This window comes from Rhinolophus sinicus, chromosome 17 (genome assembly GCF_057876585.1).
Source record: "Rhinolophus sinicus isolate RSI-liver-muscle chromosome 17, RSI-T2T, whole genome shotgun sequence".
In the NCBI taxonomy this organism is placed as follows: Eukaryota; Metazoa; Chordata; class Mammalia; order Chiroptera; family Rhinolophidae; genus Rhinolophus; species Rhinolophus sinicus.
In genome coordinates this window covers 186,922,567-186,942,829 of record NC_142517.1, presented here as the reverse complement: position 1 = coordinate 186,942,829, position 20,263 = coordinate 186,922,567, and the positions used below count along the sequence as shown (strand labels likewise).

At 36.3% G+C, this 20,263-nt stretch overlaps 1 protein-coding gene across 3 annotated transcripts in view; it reads right to left on the bottom strand.

The window, feature by feature from the left end:
• The window catches only part of PARD3B (par-3 family cell polarity regulator beta), a 950,721-nt gene that overhangs the window by 185,552 nt on the left and 744,906 nt on the right, over nucleotides 1-20,263 (bottom strand). For all 3 annotated transcript variants that reach the window (XM_088794694.1, XM_019726886.3, XM_074340795.2), the window contains one exon: nucleotides 845-955. In XM_088794694.1, the coding sequence (XP_088650820.1) occupies nucleotides 845-955 (111 nt within the window). The remainder of the gene's footprint in view (nucleotides 1-844; nucleotides 956-20,263) is intronic.

Below are 20,263 nucleotides of genomic sequence, written 5' to 3'. Positions count from 1 at the left end.
GAAGAACTGTTATTTACTAATACTCATGTTGGAGAAATCTGATTTCATACATGAGGTCAGAATTAAATACTTAAAATTATATGCCAGTTTTATTGTAATCTCAGTTTCTCTCCAAGCTTCATTTAGTTGTAAAGGTTTGGAATTTTTGGCAGAAATATGAATATTCAACTACATGTTTCAAAATCATATATTTACACATCTACTTGGGATAAGTGCCAGAGTTAACATCACAGATACATAAAGGACCTCTTGTCCAAATGGGAACATTAAGCTCCTCAAACAGGAGAATTCGGCCCTTGCAAACTGTCATTATTTCAGTAAATGGAACCAGCCCTTTAACAGATGGGCGACATACTTTGCAACTCGCTGATAGCCTAATAAAAGACACTGGCTTTTTAAAAATGAAGGACATGTACTTCTCAAATAACAGTACCCAAATGGATTTAGCAGAATAAAATTAAGAAGGCATACAACAGCTTGACAAAAATTAGGAACAGACTATGGAAATTTGATAGTTCTAAACATCAATATTAAAATGACCTTTTTATATTAAAAAAATCTGATTGTTTAAACCACAGGGAAAACATGCGTTGGTATAGTCAAAACCAGGGGTACCATATTATGAAATTATAAGTACTGATACAATAAAAACATGCAGTTAATTTCTTCTCAAAATATAATAAAAATCCCCCAAGACAGGCAGTCTCCTTTTATGAGGTACCTTTCCTTTTGTATCAACCTCTATGCTTCTTAAAATAAAATTTCTCCAGTTGATTGATGCAATAACCAAATGAAAAACAAACAATAGGCTCAAATAAAATAGGGACTCAGTATTTCTACTCACCTTTCACGCTCTTCTTTCATTTTTTCCAGCTCCTCTTCTCTCAGGCCACCATGCTTCAGAGGCCCTTTCCTCTCAGTCTTCCCACCCTTATCATCTTTCTTCTTTCCAAATCTAGTGAAACATGAAGATGGGTGTTAACAGTAACCCTGTTCTTTCTGCGGTAAACTTAAGATATTTATGAGATGAACGCATGAAACCATAATTTTTTATTCTAAGTAATACAAGATTTTGCATAAAATGGAAGTAAATTAAGACACTGAAAGCAGAAAAATAATATAGTTACTGGATTCTCTTCCTTCTGTCCTTCTGTCTTTCCACTCAGATATTGATCGTGCAGCATGCACAAAATCATGATTCAAGACGAAAAATTTCAAACCATTACTTTACTAGAGATTAAAGAACTGCCAGGTTATAATTAATACAGAGGGTACCAAAAAATGTATCCACATTTTAAGAAAGGAAAACTGTATAAAAAATGTAATACTCAATATATACCGATAACAAAAGATGAATACAAGTCACGTTTGACTTCTGCAATTACAAGAGGTGCTCAAAGTGGTTACCATCAGCGTCCAGACACTTCTGGGTACGGCGAACCACTGCTTGAGCAATGCTGACCAAAGTGTCCCCTTGTATATTGTATACATTTTTTGGGACTCTGGTATATAACTAAAACCTGATCGATCTCCTAAGCAGACCTCCAGAGTTCCAAGTGGCATCAACATTTCAAGTTAAACTCATGGGATTATATAATGATGGTGCTGCAAGGGACCTTACAGAACACCTAGTTTAATACTCTCACTTTGTAAATGGAGAACTGAGAGCTCGGAAAAGTCTTGGACCTTGACCAAGACCACCCAATAAGTTCAGGGCAGGGCCGGGATTAGAACCTGGGTGGCCTCGTACCCTGTGCTCTCCTTCACAGTACACTCACTCTCATATGTAGCCACAGGCTTCCTAAACCAGCCCAGGGTTAATGTCTTCTGAGCACTCCTCGGTGCCTTGCATATTTGTAGTTAACTGGCACAGGGCCAAGTATGATCTTTCTTTAAAAAAAATTTCTCCACCTTTATTGAGAGATAATGGACACAGAACATTGTATAAATTTAATTTGTACAACATGTTGATTTGATCATTTATAAGTTGCAAAATGATTACCACCATAGTATTAGCTACCACCTCCATCCTATCACATAGTTACTTACCATTTCCTTGTGGTGAGAACAGTTACAATCTGCTCTCTTGGCAACATTCAAGGATATGATATAGTATTGTTGGCTGTAATCACCATGCTATCTATTAGATCCCCAAACTTATAAATCTTATATCTGGAAGTTTATACCCTTTGACAAATGTCTCCCCATTTCCCCCACCCCGAACCTTTGGTAACCACTGCTTTATTCTGTTTCTCGAAGTTTGTCTTTTTTAGATTCCACCTGTAAGTGATATCATACAGTATTTATCTTTTTCTGTCTGAATTACTTCACTTAGCATAATGACCTCAAGGTCCATCACTGTTGTCACAAATGGCAGGATTTCTCTTTCGCATGGCCAAATAGTATTCCATTGCATGCATATACCACCTCTTCTTTAGTCCTTCATCTGTTGGTGGATACTTAGATTGTTTCCATATCTTGGCTACTGTGAATAATGCTGCAATGAAATGAGGGTGCAGAAATCTCTGCAAGATCCTGATTTCAATTCTTTTGGATATACCCAGAATGTATTGTATTCTGGATTGCTAGATAACATGGTTCCAGTTTTAATTTTCTGAGGAACCTCTGAACTGTTTTCAATAGTGACTGCATCAATTTACATTCCCACTAATAGTGCACTAGGGTTCTCTGCAATTATGATACTTTAAAAGAACACTGTGTTTCCTTAGCATTTTTATGAAAATAAAACTTTACATTTGGGAAAAAAAAAGCTGCAATTAAATTACTAGTAGGATACATTCTTAAACAAGAGGCATTTTTCCCAACAGATATTTTCTTCAGAGGCACTCTCCCATGGTTTTGGTATCAACACACATGAAAAAAGAAAATGACTCAATGCTTTGTTGATAACTGGCAAAAAAGATCACTCAATTACACATATTCTCCAGTTAAGATAAAGATTCTTCTTAAATCTAAGGAAATCCCATTTATCCCTTGTTTTTTATTAAATAGTTGCAAATTTTAACTGTGTGTGTGTGTGTGTGTGTGTGTGTGTGTGTGTATCTATAACTTGCTCACCCTATGTATCTACAAGTATGTATCCATTCATCCATTTATCTGTCCAACCTAAGGATATTTTTTAAATTGCACATTAGTGGGCTGACTGCCACCCTCCCCCCAACCACATCCCATCCCTGTCCCCCAACCTCCTGACAAATGCACAATGACTGAAAATCTCCTATGAGGACCTGACTTATAAACTTGTAAGACACTCTTGTCTTTCTTAGCATTCCATAAAAATGGGTAAATATTTGTTTCTTTCTGGATTGTGTTTCAATTCAAAGCAGAGGTTGTTTTTAGTCAAGTGGCAGCTCTGAGTATCACACATGGAAGATGTCACTGCTAATATCCATATTCCTATTGTTATCAGAATACAGACTGCATCCTGCTTTCCTCAGAAGCCTCTCCCACCCAGTCTTGATACTTCTTCAATTTATAATTCCGATGAACAAATCCTCTTTCATGAACCTTCTCTCTTCTCATTGCCATCTCTCCATTGGCCTCCGCTTGTACTGCAATTTTATTTTATTTATTTATTTATTTATTTTGTTGTATCTAGTCTAGTTTGGGGATTTTGGCTGATCAAGTATCAGCTTTAACTCCATCTTCCCCAGTCTTCTTTATTTTTTCTCTTTCCTGACTCTCTTTCTTAATCTATTGCTCTTTCTCAATGAGAAATGACCTGACATCATTTGCAGAAGTAAATAGGGAAGAGAGAAAAAATACAGACAAAATATAAGAACGTTAACTTTCGAACAGACAATTGATATTTGTTGATATATTTAAGATCTCTCTTTAACCTACAAAGCAGGGGGTAGCTAAATAATGTGAATTTTCATGAATACATTCTTTAGCTTTTCAGACCCATGCAGAAGAGTCTTAGGGATCAACATTATTATTCTAAAACCCTTTATGTAAAAAGTTAATACTTTAGTACATCACTTAGAGAAATAATTTTCCCTCAATATATCATCCAATATAATTTGGGCAAAACAATAAAAATTGTGGGAGGGTAGACTAATGCTTCAGTCAGGAAGTTGTCTAGGGCAAAAACGTTGCCAAGAACTCTACAGACATCAGGCTTGTTTTTTCCCCATGTTCCAAATATTTTCTAAATTGGGAGGTTTTGGATTTTCTGAGATAAAGTGGTTTTGTTTTTGAAGGGTAAAATTAACCTATACCCAAGTCTACCTTTATGTTTATTATCACAACAATAAAGTATTTTTCCTTCCTACGGCTATAATATTTCACTCGCACTGCAGTTCAAGAATAGCTTACTATACTTCCGTCATAGTGGAGTATGTTTGATAAAGAAAAGGTTAGCTGTAAAGAAATTCTGGAAAGCATTTTTTTCTTAGCATGAATCATCAGTCAAATCAACCAATTCCACAAATAATATAAATGTTTCAATTTAAAGTTCATAATTATTTACTAAGGTTTCCAATAAGGAGGGCAGAAATAGCTGAGAAATTTATTTCACTAATCAGAGAGAACAGTCACAAATTACCTTATTTTGTAACATTTGTGTAGGTTCAAAAGCAGAATTATAAAACAATAATCTTTAAAAGGACTCCCACATTGTTAAGGAGAAAATTAAGACCCAGAGAAGTTAACTGTATTTTATTTATTAACACACTGAATTCTTTTTTCCAGTTTTTCAACCAGACAACTTAATTATCAGTGGTGGTAGGGGGATTTGGGAGAAAAGTATCAATTTGGTGAATTTTACAAGCCTTTGTTCTTCTTTCCATCGTAGCCTCTTTGGAGGTGATTTCACAGCTATTCTTACTTTCACTAACATACAGAAAGAGGAGTTGGGGAGGTACAAATACATTAATTCATCTCCTCATTAGCTATTTTTGTGAGAAAAGTCATGGGGGCCCTAAAAGGCTGAAATTACTGCTTTGCGTTCTAGGGTTTCAAATATCCACTGCATTCCAGGCCTCCCATTATCTATTACCGGGGAAATTTGAGAGTTGGCCATTCTGGGCTAGGTGCCTTAAGGAAATTGCTTATAGGTCAACCTTGCTTTATATGAAAGATATTTTCTTGAAGAATTCTGTGCAAACATATGGTTTCAATCAATAAAATCTTATGTTCTATGTACCTGGAAAGGCTGTTTAAAGAATTTTATGATGGATCTTTTTGTAAAGTGAAAAAAATCACCTCTCAACATGCCCTTTATGTAAATTTAGAATTTTCATGAATTATAACTTTGCTTAAAACACCTGTCCCTGTTCATTTCTATAGAGAGGTTGTATGAAACAGCTTCATGGAGAACTAGCTTTCTTTCTTCTTTTGTTCATACATTTGTTTTAAAAATATTTATTAGGCATCTCTTCCGCATCAGACATTGTCATAAGCACTCGGTGCAGGTTGATATTATATTGGGATACAAAACCAGACATTACTCTCATGGAACTTTCATTCTGATAGAGGAGACAGTTGCCAAACAAGTATATATATATATATGCAAGTTGTGAGAAGTGCTATGAAGGGTTTTAGGAGAGACAATGCTAGGACAATTGGTTGTTTAGAGAAGTGCTCAATGAAGTAATGACATTTAAACTGAGACTCTCAGGGTGAGAGGTTCAGACAAGCAAAGATGGGAGATCAGCCTGTGGGTGGAGAGATGAGCATAGGCAGAGGACAGAGATGGGAAAGGCTTGGTGCATTCCAAGCAGTGAGAGAAGGTCAGGGTAGCCGAAGCAAGGAGCGCAGAGGGGATACTGGCACACGCTTCACATGGAAAAGAGGGCAAGGACCATGGAGTGAAGGCCTGAGGGCTTAGTCTAAGCATGAGAGGAGGTCATTTCTTAGTAATTCAAGGAACAGAGAAGGTAGGTAAGGAAATTGGGAGATTTACAGAGTTGTTAGTGGAGAAACCAAGTCATTTTAAGCAGAAGTGCTGCAATGTGATGTACATTCCAAAAGACCATTCTGGTTGTTGAAGTAAAAATGAGCAAGTGAAAACACTACAGCTGATGGGTAACTGCTACAGGGGTGTGGGTGAAAAAGGATGGTGGCTTAGACGAAAGCAGTGGCCGTTGAAAAGAGAAGATAATGATTTGGAAGCGGTGGGTCAAGGAGAGGAATCAAAAGTGAACTTTTAAACATGGTTATTTTACTACGCCTCTGGGAAATCCCAATGGATGGGACAAGAAGCAAGACAAAGTCCTGAGGAACTGTAACATTTAAAGGTTTTTGGTAGGAGTGGGTGGAGGGAAGAAGGAACTCAAGAGAGTGCAGTGCGGGACATCCCAGAAGAGTGCTGCAGGTGGAGGACGTGGTCAACAGATCGGAATACAGTGGAGAAGTCCAGTGAGGTGAGGACTGAAGAGGGTCCATTAGATTGGCAATTTGAAGCCATTCATCACCTTGGCCAGGTTCAGGGGAGTGGTATGAGCAGAACCCAGGCGAGAATGAACTCAAGAGGGAATGGCAGGTAAGTGCGAATGTGTGTGTCTGTGTGTGTGTCCAGCCATTTCAAGACGTTTGGCTGGCAGGGTGGTAGCTAGAGGCAGAGTGGAACATGGAAAAAGGTTTTCAATTTGGCTGACACCGGAGGACTTTTGTTTGCTGAGAAGAGATGCCACAGAGTGTGAGAGGTTAGAGATGGGAGAGAGAAAAGAATAAAGTTATTATTATTATTATTTTAGTGTTGTAAAATATACATAAGATTTACCATTTTAAGCATTTTTAAGTATATAATTCAGTGGCATTAGGTGCATTCACAGTGTTGTGTAACCATGAACCACCGACCATCTCCAGAATATTTTCATCTTCCCAAACAAATTCCATATCCACTAAACAGTAACTCCCCATTTCCCCTGCTTTTAGCCCCTTATAAAAATCACTATTCTACTTTCTGTCTGAATTTGACTATTCTAGGTACTTCACAGAAGTGGAGTCGTACAATATTTGTCCTTTGGTGGCTGGTTTATTTCATTTAACATAATGTCTTCAAGGTTCATGTATGTTGTAGCTTCTATCAGAATTTCCTTCTTTTTAGAGGCTGGACAACACTCCCTTGAATGTACATACCACATTTATTTATCCATTCAGCTATTGGTAGACATTTGGGTTGTGTTCACCTTTTGGCTGTTGTGAATAATGCTATTATGTACACTGGTGTAGGAGAACAAAACTCTTGATAAGGGAAGAGGACAGAAATATACAGAACCTCTGGAGAGATTAGCCTTAAGGTAGACCAGAGACGCAGAGAAAGCAGAAGCTAGGAGAGGAAAATAGTTTGTTTATAGAGTTGATGAAGGGGAAGTGAAGGAGTTTCCAGGTAATTAATTCTCAGATAACATGATAAACATGTATAAGAGAAATGGCTTCTAGCCATAAAATGAAATTTCTTGGTATAAATTAAGAAATCAAAGGAAATAGAATACACAAGGAAACCTCAGAAACGGTTATAGAAAAATACCCCAAACTGTCCTTACTTATGTTATGATTCTGCCTAGGTTGGGAGGCCCTAAACAGCCATCTGGGGAAGGAGAATTCAATAATTTTTATTCATTCACTCAATCATTTACTGAACAGCCATTATGCCTCACATGGATTATGTACATAGAATTTAACCATTAACAACATCAGATGTCAGGTAACTATCTAACTTCAATCCAACTAACTAAATAAGCCCTCACCACCCTATTGTTTTCCATGTGATAAAGATTTTAGTAAAATTCTTCGTAGTTATCCCCTAATTTCCAGCAAATATTTACTTCTGCTTCTATTTCTTTCCTTGAGTTTTCTAGGTATGCTGACTTTCAAATCCTTCACAGATTCCCATGCATCCTGACAAATGATCCGAATTCACAATATGTACAGCTCTATCTCTGGCTTTTTCTACATCCAGTCTCTCATTTAATTCACTTCTTAATTCTGCTAAGTACTGTCTGTCTACAATTTTCCTCCTAAATCCCATTGGGCAGTTTATACAGCTATTAGCATCCACTCTTCTTCCACTTAGTATACACACTGCATAAACGAAATCCTGAGCAATGGCTTGAGGCCTAAAAAGTTGAGCAAGGAAAACGTTTAGACATTCTTACTCCAAATTAGTGGTGAGCTGTGAATCCGAGGAGAGCTGAAAGTTTGAAACAGAATGTATTTCTCCTTCTCCAATCAGGAAACATCTTTAGGTATCAATGATGTATTTGGAAAAGGCTGTAAGATCCAGTCACCACTAATATTAAACTTGGAAATCTATAGAATGATGTCAGATGTGAAAATGCACAAATCTCACAGTCATCATATTTTTTGGACTTGGATAATGGTTCACTCTCTCTGTAACTAGCTGATTTACAAACTACCCATGATATTGTCTTATCATTTTATAAATTTTACAGTTTGATATAGCTCAAGCAAAATATGGGGGCGGAGAAGTTCACAGACCTTTGACTACATTTTCATAGTTTATTCTGAAATACACCCATAAAAGGTTTTCTGCTGTCTGATGTATTCTAAACAGGGTTCTGAATTAGCATATGCATATGCAGAAAGCATTAACTTTCATGTATTGTAATCTCATATGGTTTTGTTCAATTCGGCTATTGTTTCTGTCTAAAATGTATGTCACAAAAATCTTTACTTATTTACCTCAGATGGTTCTCACTGTACTTCAGAGTTAATGAATCTGATAAAAATTCAGTGACAATTGACCAATTATTTCTCCCCTTTCTAGGGGGTACCTAAGGACACTGCCTACTTTTATGTAAATATTATTGGTAGAATAGTGAACAGATTTGTGTGTGTTGTACATCAATCTTGATTTAGATAGAAAAAGATTCTATTTTACTTTTAGCCTTCCACAATACGTATGCTTGCTGGGTCTAATGCCTATGGCTTTTCAGGAGGGAGGTGAAATGCTGTGAAACTCAGTATGCTTTCCATAACAGAAGTATTATATTTTAAACTCGAAGTCTACACCGTGGCATGCAAAAGAAGACAGGGATTTGCTTTTTAAGATGTGTTCACCAGCAGAAACTGAGTGAGCTGATGCTTTTCAGTAACTGAAGGAAAACTCAATCTTAAAAATCTTCCTTATTAATGCTAACTGGGTCAAGCAGTTGAAGACTTAAAAATAAGATTTCTAATTAAAACGCTGATTTCTAGTCTATTGTTTTGACATTTATTTGGGGTGTGTGTCTCTGTTTCCAAGATGAAGACAACCTGTATGTAAACAACAAACATGTTTCATCCCTCTGATACCTTGATCCACTGCTTCCTCGAGGCCACCCTTCCCACCCACCCTTAAACAGCTAACCTTTCCCCTGGGCTGTTGTTCATTCCAGGCTGTGACTCCTAAATTGGTGGTCATGGCGACTCTTCATTCCAAAGCAGGGAATCTTCAGATCTCAAACTTGTTGCTGTTTGTTTATAGGATTGCAAAGCAGGGAGGTCCTACAGCATTCTAAGATTTCTGCCTAAGAGGATAAAACACCTGCTGGGGTTGAGTCTTTGGCAGCTCTCTGGCTCAATTCAGCGGCTGGGAATCCTGGAGTTAATTTGCTTTACCCATTGAGAAGTTAGGAAACAATGAATTTGGAAATGCCGGATACATTAAAAAGAATTCTGGAGGGTCCAAAAAGTAAAGCACCACGCACATCACTCATGATCCATCTTACTGAAAAATAAACAAACAGGCAAAAAGGACCTCTGGAAGACTGACTTGTGAGAATCAGTTAAGAGATTTGTCAGCCACTGGACTGTTACTTTTGCTGAGCTTTTTTGGTGGCAAATGAAAATTCTACTCTGAGATTATTAAAGCAGGAAAACAACATGAAAATGAGGCCAGAAATGAAAATTAAATGAAAAGAAGCATGATTGAGTGAGCAAGAAAGATAAAGATACGAATAAGGTATGATATTCAGATACATACAGGGGCTATAAAAAGCTTATTAACTGTCACTACCACACTGGGTTTTAAGTTATGCTATCCCTCTGCTTTCCAGAAGAAGACATACTCTTCAGAAGCACAGTGAACTTGCATTAATTGCTTTCAGACACTCTCACTGGCTTTGACGCATTGTAGGCAAGAGCCTTAGTGATTCACACGAAATGCTTACGATTTCTGGGAAATATATTTAACAGGAGCATTAAAGAAATAGATCTTTTCGCATTTTTATGTTTTCTTAACAGTTAGAAAGGCTTTTCTTTTATTGAATGTTTACTTATTTCAAAGCAGCAGAATATGTGGCTTCTTCCTTTTTATTTTTATTACTTTTAAGTGGATCTTGGAGCATCTCTGAAGCCTGCTTGAGAGCATAGGCAGAGCTGAAGGCCTGCACATAAAACCCTAATAACCGAGTTGAACAGATTACATGGCTGGAATTCAGACTTTGGCCAATAGCCACATATTCCCTTCTCCTTGTCCTCCCACAGCCTCCCCTTCTTCCTCTTTCCTGCCCTTTTCTCTACCTCTTATGCCCCGGGAAACCCAAAAACTAGGAGAGGAAAGAGTGTTTTGAGACCAACTCCCACCTCATGTCTAAACGTTTTTCCTACCAACCGCGGGAGATTCCCAACTGCCATGGCCTTCCTATGTATGCTCAGCCTGCTGGGGCTCTCTCCATACTGACCACAGATTCATCCTGCAGAAGGAAATGTACCCCCTGCAGGAAACAGCTCTGAGGTTCATTCACTGGCAGATGGGGTCATTTCAGCAAATTGCCAGGGAAGAGAAAAACTGACTCATGGCAACAAAATGAAATCCAGGATGGAGGGCTAACTGAAAGCTTTGTGGAAACGGGAGGCCTCATCTATGCTGTGTAAATAATGTTAAATACAACTCAGATGCCAGTAGCAGAAATTAACATATGTGTAATTTGTATAAAATCCATTATCAGAAAAAAAAAGATGATGGTGCCTAACTAGTGACGTGTAAAGTACAAAAGGGCAATACTGAGAAATGACTCATTTTTTTTTGAGCAGTACAGTGACTACTCAAAGGGCCATTTTAAAGAGAATCCTGGATGTTACTGCTCTAGCTTCAGAAGTTACGAGAAACAGGGCACACTTTCTGTGGAATTCCTCTGCACTGAATAAGAATAAAATGATTGCGCTCCAGACCCAGTCTAATGGGAGTAAAACGTATCTTTATAACTCTGATTAGACAAAAAAAAAATTATCACGTCTTTGATGCCCAAATTAGCATCTTTTCTCTAGCATACTGAATTAATTAGTTGAGTGACAAAAGAATTAGCCCATGTAGGATCAAAGTTGAAATCATATTTATCTGAAATTTAAAATTAAGAACACACTCACACACAGCATTAACCCTCTATAGCTCACATAATGATCTTTTATGTTCCATATACTCTAAACCTTCTGCATGTCATATAAAGTATAAATAACTTGGGCTTAAAAAAATACTTTCTTTTTTCTTTCTTTTTTTTTTTTTTAATATATAAAATCTTCCCCAAGAAGACAATAAGAACATCACAGAATTTTTTTTTCTTGGGTGTGGGAAACTTTTCCATTGTGCCATAAGAATCTTAAATTTTTTTTTTTTTGTCAAGCATTTATTGTACAAATACAAAAGAAGTAAAATAATTAATGCACGATAGAGCTGGTTAGAGAAACTTAAACAATAGAAAAGAGTTATTATATTGATTCTTAATAAGTAATACTAAGTTTGAAACTGTTCTTAAAAGGTGGAAGCTCTCAACTTTTCTCTCCCTTTTCTGTAGAAGAAAAAACAATTTTGAATAAGGGAGAATTATTGAGGGTGGGTTAATTTCTGAGATGTATCAATTCACTAGAACTCGCATTTAATGGGTTTTTTAAATTTCTTATTTTTGATGTGCATAACACTTTTACTAAACAAAACAAACTTGGGTGGGCATGTTTATTTTTAGTTAAGATGGGAGGGAGAGTGGACTCGGGGAGGGAGTAGACAGGAGGAGGGCTTGTACTGATGGTAGCAGTATATTTCAGGTAGGGCATTCTAAACCATTGCTTAAGTGTGAGCTCCTGGATCGTTATATGTTTCTGTTGTTTATGCATATATGCATTCATGCATTCATTCAACAGATACTTGCTGAGCACCTACTTTGTGCCAGATCCTCTAGTAGATGCAAAGGCTATATTAGTCAAATATGGTCTTTACTTTCATTTTTAGTGCCTGATGCATAGTAAAAATTCAGCAACTATTCTTGAGCTGTATTAAAGATGAGGTGTGGATTTCAGGGAATAGATCATGTGTCTCCTTTCTTCATAGCCTCTATCCTAGAAGAACCCAATGGTCCCTCATAACTCAGCATGTTGTCCGACCCCCACAAAGATTCCGAGCAGGAAGGTATTTTCCCTATGAAAACAAAAATCACCATACTAGCTTGATTTAGGTGTGAGAACTAGAAGGGACTCACAGGCCTGGATGTCTATAGCTACAGCAAACAGGGGACAGTTACTCACCTAGTAAAGGTAATGAAAACCTCGCTACGTGAGTGTCACGCGGGCACTGAGTCACCTCAGTTTCTATCTCATGATATCCAGTTTCGTGTTGTACAAATACCCTGTTTAAAAACACCAGGCCAAATTCTAGAATGAGTTATAAACCCAAAGCCATCAATAAAGATGTCATTCATAATGACATATAGATAACATCTCTGAAAAACATGATGTCTATCGCGTACATAGACTTTTAATTTCAGAGTTTCAGAAATTATGGCCTCTTCAATCTTAGGTTTCAAACTAAAGATAGGTGTGAGGTTCTCTAGAGTTTTGATACTACTCATCTTTGTCATTAGTTCATCGTCTCCCTAACAAAATTCCAGATAATAATACCTCCATCTGTATTCCTTCATAGAAGAGTTGTTTTAGGAAAGAGAGATAACTTTAAAAATCTGAGCCCTAATTTAGTTTAGAAAGAAAAGGATCAGATTTCAATATTTTTATGTTTGATTTAGAGTAAAGTTAACTAATATCCGTTTTAATTCTATAAGTCCCTTAAGAGTTGGCCATAGAACTGAATTGATTCTCAACTATGAATGGGCTGAGATGAAAAAAAAAAAAAAAAATCTACCCTGAATGCCTCAAGTGAAATTGTAATAACCCTTTGACTTTTCTAGAGCCCCAAAGTCACAAGTCTCATGAAATTTTTCAACATCTGTGTTGCTTGCATGAGTCTCCACTCAGTTTTTAAAAGTCTAGAAACTCCCTTTCCTTAGCTTCTCTTGAGTTTAAAAATTTGGGACCCATGAATTACATAGGGTTGTCAAATACAAAATGAGGTGTAACTTATTATTGTAAATAGAATTGCTGTTTATTCATTGAACCACACAAGAAACACGGTAGGTATCCTCCAGGTCCCAGAACACCTTATACCAAAGGAGCTCCGTCTAAGTGACAGTCACTCAAGGGCCATCAAGCAATCAACAATGTTTTCGTTTGTCTAGAGGGGCCTGGACAAAAGACAGTAATCTTTTTCATAGGAATAGGTTTCTCATGGGATTTTAATATTGGTTTATAAAAATAATCTATTCTCCAGCAATATAACATCACTAAAGAAACTATATCCAAGATTAAACAGCAACAACAACAACAACAACAACAACAACAATTTGATTTCTGACAAGGTTTTCTAATCTCCTGCAATTCAGAAAGAGCTATTACTAGTAACACACAATATAAAAGTATTCTTTCACCTGGAAATATATAATAGCTTAGCGCATTGATGATTTACAATTTGACCAAAGAAATCAGAAATTGATTTATAGTCTGTCCAAAGCATCAGGCTCTTATTTGTTTGTCCACTAGACTGTGAAACTACTATTCTGCTATGTAAGTATATTCCCTTGTTCCTCTCTTTCTTATACCAATGGTAATTTTTTTCTTTTCTTCAGTACCACAGATGAATAAATCCTACAGATTCCTACTATTTTACAGTTCAAAATAACTACCATCATTCTCACAGAACAATAAAAGAAACCAATGCTAGGAATTTTTGTGTATATGTAATTAAATGCACAATCCTATAAACTACATAAATAAATAAATCAGAGTTTTAAGCCTCTGCTTAGAACATTCCAGATGGGGTTTTTGTTGAGCATATCTTCAAATATATATATATATTCAACTAAGTGAATTAGCCTAAGGGTGTTTCCTTATATCTGGGGCTATTTTTAAATGATAGATTAGTTATGAATCACATTACATAAAAGGAATGATATTGGAAACTACTTTTGCCCAGCTAGTGTTTATTCAGATGACAGAGGTGTCTCTCTCACAATCTGCCACAATACATGGGCAGCCTGTGTTTCAGAATAGCTTTTGGATGCAGGGTACACTGGCAGCATTACTCAGATGATGGTTGGGTTGGCAATCATCACCCAGCATATCTGCAACCTGTATTTGGCTTTGGATTTAATGCTCCTGGTCTCCCCCAGTTTAGTATTTCTAAACTTCACCACCTTATATTGAAGCAACTTCCAATAACTCATCCTTTTTACAAACATTAGTCATATTTGATTCTGTAGAAACACACGGTATTTGCGTTTTTCATTTCAGAAGGTTATTTGGAAACCCAAGCCAATATATTATTTCAAGTGTGACTAAGCCATTGTTATTCATTTTGCACCAACCCTAACACTCTCTAGGACCCATCTTACTAAGCTCCGAGGGCTCACTGATCCAGTCAATCCAGCGATGCAAGAATCAGTTTGGATAGAAGAACAATAAATCCAACCATTATCTCATTCTATAAAAGTAATATTTGAGTGCCTTAGTAACAAAGAAAATGAAGAAGAACTAGAAAAACATACAATTTCGTAAGGAAAATCTGAGCTTAATATGTCTAATCTAAGTTTAGCCACGTAGGGTGAGGAGAGGTAGTTCCACTAGGGTCACATTGATGGACCCAAAATCAAGAGAGTTATGAATAATAATCCTAAAGCAAGTCATTAAAATGTTGCATCTAAAATGATGATTATTTGATAAGGCAGAATTTTCAAGGTGATTCATGAGTGCTTTGAAATATAAAATGCTATTAAGAACCTATCATGTAATTTATAAAACCATGGTTTATGTATTTATTTATTTATTAGATTTACATTGGATTTCTGCGTAAAATATGCATATTCTATATTGACTCTTTGGCAAGTATTAATATATTTCAAAAATAAGTTTGTTCAATAAATATTTTTGAAATATTGTGTATTTAATTATCTATCTGTGGAAAATACTCCATTCACGTTTCTACTTAAAAAGAGATTTGTATGTGAAATGTTCTTATTGGCTCAAAAATTGTAGAGTTACAGAAGGTCTCTTAGGAGTGGTAGGATCTTTGTCATATTCATCTAATTCTCTTGAAGCTCAGAAAGTCAAATGAATTGCCTGAAGCCACACTGGTACCAAACAGTTGGGACCAAACAGGGACTTGAGGCTTCAATTCAGCACCAAGCTCTTTCCATCTTGTGATATTCCCCAATTGTTTGTACATATGTTACAAATTATTCACCAAAAATTCTGAGTCCTTAAAAAGGAACCCTAGTCAATAAAATTTAGGGTTTTTTTTTTTTTTTTTTTTTGTAAGTTCCAATTGCCCAGAAATGCAATTAGTTATAATGACAAAGTCCAATTTAGTAACTACTTGGCCAAATATAACATGCCAACCAATGTGAGGACTTGATAACTTTCCCATTATCTTAAGCTCCCTTGTTCACTGACATCTTCACCCTTGTCCACAGACAGACTCTTAATATATGCCAGCTGATTTGATCAGATTGCTACAAAACAATTACTTATTATTTAGCTCAATTGGCTAGAGCACTGTGGTAATGGGGTCAAGGTCATGGGTTGGCTCCCCTGTGTGGGCCAGTTAACTTGGACCTAGTCCATAACCACAGGCTCTACCACCAACGCAGACGGTCTTACAAATATGTGCCAGTGGTCAAAAGGGCACTCGCCAAGAATGTGTGGACGGAGCAGCTCAAATCCATCAATTCTCCCAGAAAAACAGCACAGTGCCAGTTTTGTTGAACAGAGCTGGGTTAATAGTAACATTTTCACAGGTGAAAGACAGACTATGGCTCCCGATTTTATAATACCACAGAACTGAAAACCTAATATATTAAAAGGAATTTACAGAAAACAGGAAAGCCTATGTGGAAACTTGAATTCAAGCAAGCATTTGAGATTTAGAGGGAAAGGTTTAAACATGATCCAGCGATTTCTACTATTTAAAAAATAAAAATTGCGCATTTGGTCCATCTTTCTGAAATATCTTGATTTTTAAGTTTTGACTCATTAAAAATACCCCAACAAACAAACAAACGAAAAGGCTGTGGCCCAAACATGAAGTAGCTATGAACCAGATTCAAGTTGCAGTATCCCAGTTTGCAAACATTTGCATATCTAAATACCCATGCATTTATATCTATGTATGTACATATACATTAATGACCTTAAATACGCATAATTCATTGAGATTTTCACTGGTTGATGTCTATTGCTCAACTCTTAACTAACGTTGAAGCATGGGAGTCAGAACTGACATACAAGGATGTGCTACTTTTCAATGGTACCATTATTTGACTGAACAGAGAGATTATCATGGACTGGAATTGTTGGTGACAAATTTGCAGATGAAGGAGGATCACCCAAGCTTCAAAAACTCAGCCCAAGTATATATTTTTAAATACCACAGCCTATGATTTATCAATGCTTTCTTCAGAAAACCTTCAATAGGAATTTATAAATTAACAGAGCTAGAACAGTAAATTCTGCATAATAACACTGTTTTGCAGTTTAGAGCATGAATCTAAAGTTAAAAAAATGAAAATAAAACTTTTTTCCCCCCAAGATTTCACAGTACAGAGTGATCTTTTCAAATCAGTCAAACCTGTCCTCCGTTAGGTAGCAACATAGGAAGGAGGGAAATACATTCGCATTTCTCACCACTGTAGGTCACCACAATTTAGGAAAGGAAGGCACATGATACAAATACAAAAAGTACTAGAGAAAAGTACTGCATATGCTTACCAGCACTAGTGATTTACTAGTTGATTAACTGATATGTGACAAAGCTTTATGGATTCCTGCAAACTAATCAAATTATATACCTCACAAACCACATACGAGTAGGCTAATCTGATTTTGTATGTCAATAGACTAAAAAGTCCTATTAGTAGCCTAAAAATATGGCATTCATTCAGACAGAATTTATAAAACACCCATTATATACAAGGCTCTGTCCTAGGTGCTGGAGATAAAGGAAAAAAAAAAGATTCAATACTTTCTTTTAAGAAATTTATAATGTAGTGAATACTTCTTGAGCCTTGGAAATAAAAGAACTAACCTAAGTAACATTGAAAAACTATTTTGACTAGATACGGTAAGAAGATCTCTCAGACTTAAAGAGACAGGATACGAGGGCACTCAGAACTACCATGTCAATATTAGAGGAGTTGGATTGATGATCTTTCTGGTTAACGGTGTTTATTTTGCAGTTTTGAAAATCTGATTCAAACTAGGTTCCTTCCTCCCAAGAAATGTGCATACACTAGTATATATAGTTTCTAGAAGTTCACAGATTCCCAAAAGAGCATCCATGTGTGCTTACCCATGGATGTAAGTTACAAATATCTGCTTTAGTGCAATTAAGATTCTCCCAGTGCCACAAATTAGTGCCATGCTTTGTAGTGAAGAGTACGTAGGTAGGTGCAAAAGACAATTGAACTAGGAGGTTGATATTTTCTGAGTAGGAATATATATATATATACACACACACACATATATATACATATGTATATATAAAAACATATATTTATATATATATAATGCATATATATATATATATATATATATATATATATGTCTTTAAAAATCTATATATTTTTGAACAGTGTGTTTGTCCAGGGCCCATCAGCTCCAAGTCATAGTCCTTCAATCTAGTTGCCGAGGACGCAGTTCACTGGCCCATGTGGGAATTGAATCGGCGACCGTATTGTTCAGATCTCACGCTGTAACCAACATAGCCATCCGGCCGCCCCAATATTCTTCTAGTTAGATTTTTAAGACAGACCATAAGTCTATCACTGAATCAACAAGTGCCAAGCCTTAAATGGAAATCTAAAATAAGTCAAAGATACATAATCCCTACTCAGATCTATTTTACTATAGTGCAATTAATTCTCAGTGACACAGAGGCTTTTTATCTACTATGTAGATTACCCACAGCCTGTGCTTCCCCTTTTTCTCTGTCTTTCCATTTTTATGGTCACCTGAGGACTCATTAGTGTTTCCACCAGAGGACGAGTAGAGGAAGGGAAAGGATATAAAACTTAAAATCAGTCAATTCTGCTACCTTTAAGTAGTTGGGGGGAAAAGAAGTAGCTATTACAAAGCTTGCATTTTATGTGAAGATTTCAATTATCCATACTCTCCTTGTCAATCTTACCAAAAATAATTAAGCAGTGGCTCTAACCCTTGTTGGAATGTTAAAATGATTGATGGTTGTAGGAAATAATCACAGTAAATAAGATGAAGTGATGTAAACTCTGTGCTAACTGTGGAGACATGACTCTTTGTACTTGTCAAAACCTCTAGGATTGTATACAACAAAGAATGGATTTTACTGTGTGTATGTTAAAAACAATCAACCAAGTTGCGGGGGGAACCCCAAACAGGAATACAGCTACAACAAATGAACCTAATTATATTACAAATAACTAACATAATCACACTGAAGGACTTGGAAATAAAAGAACTAACCTAAGTAACATTGAACACTATTTTGACTAGATATGGTAAGAGTATTTGTACACAAATACTATACTTTCATTAGTACAAAGGTATGAGTTAGTAATTCTGAAGCAACTTTAGGTGTACACAAGGGTTGAATAAGGAAGTAATTATACTGTAAACAATGACAGCCAGATTTGTCACAGTATGAAAAGGAAATGACAAATAAGAAAAGGGGGAAAGCTACAATGAATACTGTAGTGTTAGATTAGAATTGGAAGTATCAGCATAAACTCAGTTTTTCAATGTATACACCGATTCAGAAATAAATATAGATGTGTGTGTATGCATAGGCTAGTATACAGTATAAAAATATATCTATACTGAAATTTTTATATATATATATAAATTTCTGTTTGCTGAGAGGGTCTAGAAGTAATGACTCCAGCAGTGAGTACTCCTACAGCCCAGATCTTGGTTTCCGAATAGGATTCTGTAATCAAAGGATCAGGTAGCGTTGGAAAAGTAGTTGATTCCTGGGCTGTGGCAAGGAAAATATGAGATGATCCTGGAATATCTCATGGTGCTAAAAAGTAAGAGAGTGCTCAAAAACGCCTGGACAAATCAAGAGGGAACAGGTGCTGTCTTGAAAGAGCACCTAATAGCCCAAGATAGAATACTCTGAGCAACAACAAAATTATAGAACTGGATTATAATCCATGGAACAAAATAAATATCCGTGAGTCTACAATGATATAAATAATTGAATAAATAAATTAATGGTTGAGGGAGACTGGATAGCTCTTTGTTAGAGAAAAATTCCAATTAGTGAATGTAGAAGGAATGAATAAAATAAAAGTGATTATTGGAATACGACAGTAATAATTGCTGCTGACAAGACACACTGATGGATGCTAAAATTAGTGGGTAAAAAGTGTGAGGAGAAACAGGGTATTTGCATAGTCTTTAAATATCTCCCCAAGATATGTGTTAATTACAAAGGGAAAAAATAGTAACTTTGCATTGAAGAAACCCAGTAGACAACACTTTAATGATATGGTCATAATCAACATCCCCAGTTCTAAGACATTTCAACATCACGTGCCCCCTGAGAAGGGCACATCGCTTCTGTAGGATTCTGGCCCAAAGTACATCACCTCAATCTAATCATGATAAGTCATCAGCTAAACTCAAATGGAGGGATGTCCTACAAAATAACTGGGCAATATTCTTGAAGGTGTCAAAGTCATGAAAGACAAGAAAAGACTACGAAACGGTCACAGAGCATTGGAGACCAAGGAGATAATAATGTGGAATCCTGGGCTGGATCTTGAAACAGAAAATGGAAAATGGAAAATGAGTGAACTACAAATAAGGTTTGTAATTTAGTTAATAGTTTTGTACCAGTGATAATGTCTTAATTTTGTTCTTTGTATTGTCGTTATGTACTATCTTAATATTAGGGAGAGCTGGGAGAAAGGTATGGGGGAGCTGTACTAATCTTTTTTTC